The following is a 6,298-nucleotide window of genomic DNA, read 5'->3' as shown; positions in this document are numbered from 1 at the left end:
TGTAGATTCAAATTCACACCCCAGTCGCTTTACCCCCAGGGGAAAAATGGCCCTGGTACCCATTGGATAGGAGGCTGGATGGGTCTCAAGAGACGTTGTGGACAATGTGGAGAAAACTCTTGACCCTACCAGGATTCAAACTGTGACCCCTTGGCTGTCCAGCCTGTAGCCAATCACTTTACCAATTACGCTATCCTGACTCATCTTCATGGTGAGGTGCCTAATTAATGTATTTCAGGCACAGTGGAGGTACAGCTCAGTGTTTTAACCTTAACACTGATTGAGGTGCCCTGGGGACCTGTTGAATAGGAAGCTGGAAAACCCCAGGGCTAAAGCTGATAAAACGTTCTCGCACTATCAGCAATGTCAGCTGGTTAAATATTCCCAATGTTTCAGGGACCATCTCTGTCTTCATAGTCAGTGTCTGACATGGCTGGTAACATAAATGTAGATGATAACACTGCAATGTTAAAATTGTGATGCACCAATGTCAAGAATCTCCATAGATGAATTGCATCCTTCACGGTCCAAATCATTTCTCTCTCATTATATGTCCTGAAATATAATTTGGATGTGAAGAATAGCTGGAACTCGTGCTGGGTTCATATTGTAGTCTCCTGGGTTATGACACCATACAGCATTCATAGGTGGTTGGAACCTGCTGTCTCCATCTTCAGTGAAGAAGTCCACCCAGCAGACCACAATCTTGATAGTTACTTCAGGAGTATCATGTCATATCTATTAGAATATGTGTATTTTTATTTATTTCATCCTTTACTTAACAGCCCTATCAGTATATTGGAATACACAGCATTGTATGTTAGGGTGGTTAGTGAACTGGAATGGCGGGACTGAGGAAAACCACAAAACGCCTGTTAAGATAGCTGATCTTGGGGCTGAGGTCTGAACCCTAGAACTCCCTAATGTCAAACAGGAATTCTACCCACTCCATTGTGACATTCAGTTCATTAGAACATACATATCCAAAGAGACAGAGAATTATTTGAAATGATCTGTGTTCAAATATATACATTTATTAAGACTGCATAATTCGAAACATATATTTGTATCATTCTTACATGACTTGTATGGATAAACAGGAACTTTATTAAGAATCTGATCAATTTCATTCAGAAAGTGGTATCCTACAGTACAGTCAACGTGCACTTATCCAATCAAATGCGGATAATAAAATGCTTGTGGGATGTGAGGCCATGCAGTTTGGTAGATACATGACAGCGCAGAAGGGCAGACCTGAAGATGGAGCTGGCATATTCTCTGAAATGGTGATACCCATCTACCAGGCTATACAGCATCACAATCCAGCAGACTATAATATTAATATTCACTTCTGTGAGAAACTCAAGTTCTATAAAGGAAATGTTATATTTTCTAACTATTAACTGCAGCACATTTTAATTCTAGGAAATTATTTACAAAGTCAAGATCTTCAGCACTGTCCTCTCATTATGTTTTCTGCAATTTGAGGAAACCTGATGTGTTTGAAAAGTATTTGGCATTGGCTTCATTCACTTTCTTTTCAGCAGCTTGTGGGTTGACAATCTCCAATCCTTGCAGAGGTGTGAATGCCACACTAGATGCCGTTCCAGAAACTTGTTTCTTCACTGTCGTACTGCCACCCCAAACTTGCTGCTGTTTCTGCAGATTCTTCTGAAGAGTTTTTGAGATGCGAACCTAACAGAAAACATATTGCATTAAAAAGCAGGATACTAGAATAAGGTGAGAAATAAACAATTAAGTGGGGGGGAGGTTGTTAGTTTGGGTGGGTGGTTAGAGGCACATCAGCATCTAAGGCTATCTGCACCTGTCCAAAATTCTATCCAATTCTATACATGAGGGAAAATGAATACATACATACATACATACATACATAGCTACATGGTTTCACAGATCCTTTGTCCGGATACCGGACTGGATATTGAACTCGTCACAGTCAAACTGACATTGCAATGTGCAACCTGGTCTAGACAATGAAATATTCAACAATTATAACATTGATAGGTACAACAGTATAAAATGAGTCATCTTACAATTCTTGCTAGAACATAGTCTTAGAAAACAGACTGTAACAGTGCATAAAATTACCTACTTGCCANACAAACAAACAAACATAGTCTTACTTACTTACTAACTTACAGAGCTGAGCCCTTCTTGAGGAGAAGCCAAATCTGCAGCTACTCTAGAATTTCCCAGCATTTTATGGAACCTGAAGTTTCATTACCGTGTTCACAAGAGCCCCCCACTGGTCCCTATCCTGAGCCAGATCAATCCAATCCATACCATCCTATCTCTCTCAGATCCATTTTAATATTGTCCACCCACCTATGCCTTGGCCTTCCCAGTGGTCTCTTTCCTTCTGCCTTTGCCACCAATATCCTATATGCATTCCTCTACTCCCCCATTCATGCTACATGCCCTGCCCACCTCACTGTCCTTGACTTGATCGTTCTAATTATATTTGGTAAAGAGTACAAGTTATGAAGCTCCTCATTATGCAGTTTTCTCCAACCTCCTGTCACTTCATCTCTCTTTGGTCCAAATATTCTCAACACACAGTCAGCTTCTATAATTTGAAATAAATCTACTAAATCATTTACCCAATTATAAGTGAAAAGCTCTGTAAGGAGAGTCCTGTCATTGGCATCCTAAATAGGTGTAAATAAAATAGCTAAACACCTATATACCTGTTGCATGGAAATTGTAATATCAAAGTTACATAAAAAATAAACAAACTGTTCAGACTATGGACCTGTGGGCCAGTCCCTCAAAATTAAAAACTGCTTTGAAACTTCATATGAGAATTACTGTTTTTAGCTTACTTTCCATTCTAAGGAAAGATGAATAAACACATGGATACTCTTGTTTCAATGCCCCAGAAACTGGCCTACAGGCTGAAACGATTGAAGGACCTTGCATTAGAGGGTGATTTTGAATTCAGTATGTATACAAAGAGTTCAACAGCAATAATTAATTCTATTAAATTCCAGTTCCCTACCTCATCCATTTACAGAGCCCCCTTTAGTTCTTGCAACACAGTCCTTTCACTGTGTATCAGTATTCACCTTACTGGTGTCCCAAAAATTGTCTCAGCTATGCTGATGCTGCAGAAAGAAGTCCCATGGATCCACCCCTCCAAATCTCCATCAAAATGGTACATTTCCCCCTCCAGCATACCTTCCCAGATTATTTTCCAGTCATCTAGCCTTTCTCTTCATATAAATTTGGTAATGATAACCTTGCTAAGGGCAAAGGAGGCTGGAGGTGAATAGCCACAATGTGCAGAGAGGGAGGAGCTGTCATCCATACCATCTGTGGTTCTCACTTCTGCAGCATCAGTATAATCATTTATTTTATTTATGAGAAATGAAAAAGTAGGGCAAGCAACATACCTTGGTCTTCTCATCAATTTGTGGCAATCGTATTCGACCTGTTCCAGTCTTGCCAATAGTTCCTCTAGTGTATCCCAAATCCTCCTGGTATGCATCATCCTCTATATCTGCAAAGTTCAGCCTGTTTGCCTGCTTACGAAATTCTGTCATGGCATAACGCTCCTTCATTTTCCTAACACGCTTCCCTCCACGCTTCTTCCTCCCTGCATCTATTGGTTTTGGCAGTGGTTTTACAAATTTAACTGGAGGGGGTTCAGTCAGTTTGTCTAGCTTCTTCTCTATCTCTTCTCGAAGCATCTGTCCAACATGACCATCAGAGCTCTCATGGCATGCATCAACACGAGCTGCCAGTGTGCTCTTGGCTGCAACTAATCGAGCTGCCTTGCGTCGCAGATCGGGGGGTGTGTCCTGGACGATATCAGAATAGTAGATGAAGCCAGTGTGAGGCAACATGGTGACCTGAGAAGAGAAAACACAAGTTAACACTCTCTGATATGATATACGTCACTAACAAAGCAGAGAATGTGATTTGATTGGCCTTACAAGTGTTGTTTCACTGAAGCATGAGGAAACAGTAAAGGATTACACAGAGGACAGAACTGCTTGTGACCAGGCATGGCGGAATAACAGTAGTGCTTTGGAGTTGTATTTGGGAGGTGCTTGGTTCAAACCTCTGTATTGACACCAATTATCATGACAGGTTCTTCATGGTTTTCCGCAGTGTCTCATGGACAATGCGAGGATAGTACCTCGATTACGCCATGACCACTTCCTTCCAAAACCCTCCAATTCCTCAGCCATCAATCATTGTACCATGTGTTAATATTTCAGCATTAACCCCAGAATTTTCCCTTAAAGATGGGAGATGGGAGCTAAAACCATTAGTCAGGACAGACAGTGCCCCCAGACACCCAAATGTAAGTCAAACATATGAGATTTGAGTCTCTCACAGCACTGAATATGAAATGGCGATAACGGTCTTCTGGATTGTGACACCATGCAATTTGGGTGATACGTAACAATGTTTTGGATCAACCGACATGGGGTCTGGTGTTCTTCACAATCCAAAGTCCTATTTTTGGTAGACATGAAGGTTTAAATGTGTGAGGAAATAAAATCTATGTATGTGATTGGCATACACTGATTTGAAATTTATCAGAGCTAATCCACATGAGCTTTGGAGAGACTACTTTTATGACTGGTTACCATAAACACCTTCTTCCAAGCACATGCCAAACAATGCCTGTTGAACTTTATTATGTATCACAGTTTGGTAATTAATACTGGACTTGCAGATGTACCTGTTCAACATATATTTCGTTAAACTTCTGCATAAAGTGGGTATTTCATAACCACAATTAATTATAATGGATTTACAACATTTTCATTTTATTTCCATCCCGATTGCTGATATTTTCATGCAAGTACAGGAAAACTTTCCAGACCTGCTGATATTTAAATTCTGCTGAAAGAGAGATTTGTTTTATCTGGAAGCTAAATTTCACTAGGAAGAATTTGGATCTAATTTTCTAAACAGCTTTGTGGGACACTTTACCTGGGAGAAACCAGACAATGTTTTCTTTTGTGCTCCAAGCACCATGACATTACATGCTGGCATTTTGGATAGTTTTGTTAATCCTCCAGCAACACCCATTATTTTGGCTGCAGTGGATGCACCTACAATAATTGACAGATTAGGTGCAATGAAAGCCATTCTGCTCTCCACATAATCATATATCTTCTGCTTAAAATTGTTCATTTCAATAGCCATATCACAAGCTTCATATATGTCTTCTTTCTCCTGGTCAGTAAGCAACTGCCCCTGTGTTGTCGATGCAGTAACTGAGACAACCATAATTGTGGCTTGTGTTAAAATTTGCTGCAAGGCTTCATTATTCTTTGCCTTATCCAAATCATTGCCAAGTTCTTTGACTGTCATGACATACTCCAGTGGTCCAACAACCAAAGATTCCAGTTCTGGAAAACGCTTCGAGTACTTGTCACGAGTAAATCTATGAATTACAGTTATTTCGTTGTCAATGTCCACTGCGACATTGTTCGCCTCTACAATCAACTGATATTCTGGATCTGCCTCAACTGGTCCAACTATGTCTTCCGCTTTGTGAGGCTTCGTACTATAATCATCAATTTGATCCATTATATTCTGTAATCGTTCTGAATCTCTAAGCTTTGCAATTTCACGTATTGAAGTAATTTTGATGTCTTCTTCCATTGGCACAACTGTGGGATTTGGATTAATGTCCAGTACCACTGCACTCTCCACATACTGCTCTTTGATATCATCCTGATCTTGTTCTTCCAGATCCGCCAATAATTCATCTGCCAACGACATTTTATAGTTGTTTCCGAATGAAGAACCCTAACCTATTCTGACACCAATTTTATAGATGGTACGATACTGTTATTATTACTCGCTATTTTGTCGGTATCAAATAAGCGTTACTACGCATTTGAATTTATGAGGGGTACGCCTCCTCGGCCCTTGCACCGCGACCTACAGTGGTCTATTGTGCTTCTACTATAGCCGCGAAAAATAAAATGTTCACTAAACGAACTGATAATTTCAAACACCAATTCAACAGCAGAACCACCATTAATGCAATCCACAGCGCTACCAACTAACACCGTCTTTAAGAGTTCGGTTTCACGTGTTCTATGCTCTTTACCCTCGTAACGAACCGTCAGTCGCAATGTGACTTTGACTTGTTTTGTATACCCAACATAATGCATTCCGTAAAGATTATTTTGTCCAGCCTAGCGCAAGCAACATTTTGTTCGATTTTGTTCTAGTGTTGTCTTGTTAGATTGGAATATTATCCAGAAGATGGCATGACTGAATATAAACATTTGACGTATGGGGTCACATG

The 6,298-nt window shown here is 40.2% G+C and overlaps 1 protein-coding gene across 1 annotated transcript; it reads right to left on the bottom strand.

Annotated features, from left to right (window-relative positions):
• Positions 1 to 996: 996 nt before the first annotated feature.
• Positions 997 to 6,211, bottom strand: LOC111875315 (U4/U6 small nuclear ribonucleoprotein Prp31). The gene is made up of 3 exons (XM_023871454.2): positions 4,966 to 6,211; positions 3,411 to 3,869; positions 997 to 1,695 (listed from the first exon to the last, which is right to left on the bottom strand). Exons 1-3 carry the CDS (start codon positions 5,761 to 5,763, stop codon positions 1,468 to 1,470), a joined length of 1,485 nt encoding a protein of 494 aa, XP_023727222.1. The 5' UTR covers positions 5,764 to 6,211; the 3' UTR covers positions 997 to 1,467.
• Positions 6,212 to 6,298: the final 87 nt, after the last annotated feature.

Source organism: Cryptotermes secundus, unplaced genomic scaffold, assembly GCF_002891405.2.
Source record: "Cryptotermes secundus unplaced genomic scaffold, Csec_1.0 scaffold1548, whole genome shotgun sequence".
NCBI classification, from domain to species: domain Eukaryota; kingdom Metazoa; phylum Arthropoda; class Insecta; order Blattodea; family Kalotermitidae; genus Cryptotermes; species Cryptotermes secundus.
This window is presented reverse-complemented; position numbering and strand designations above follow the sequence as displayed.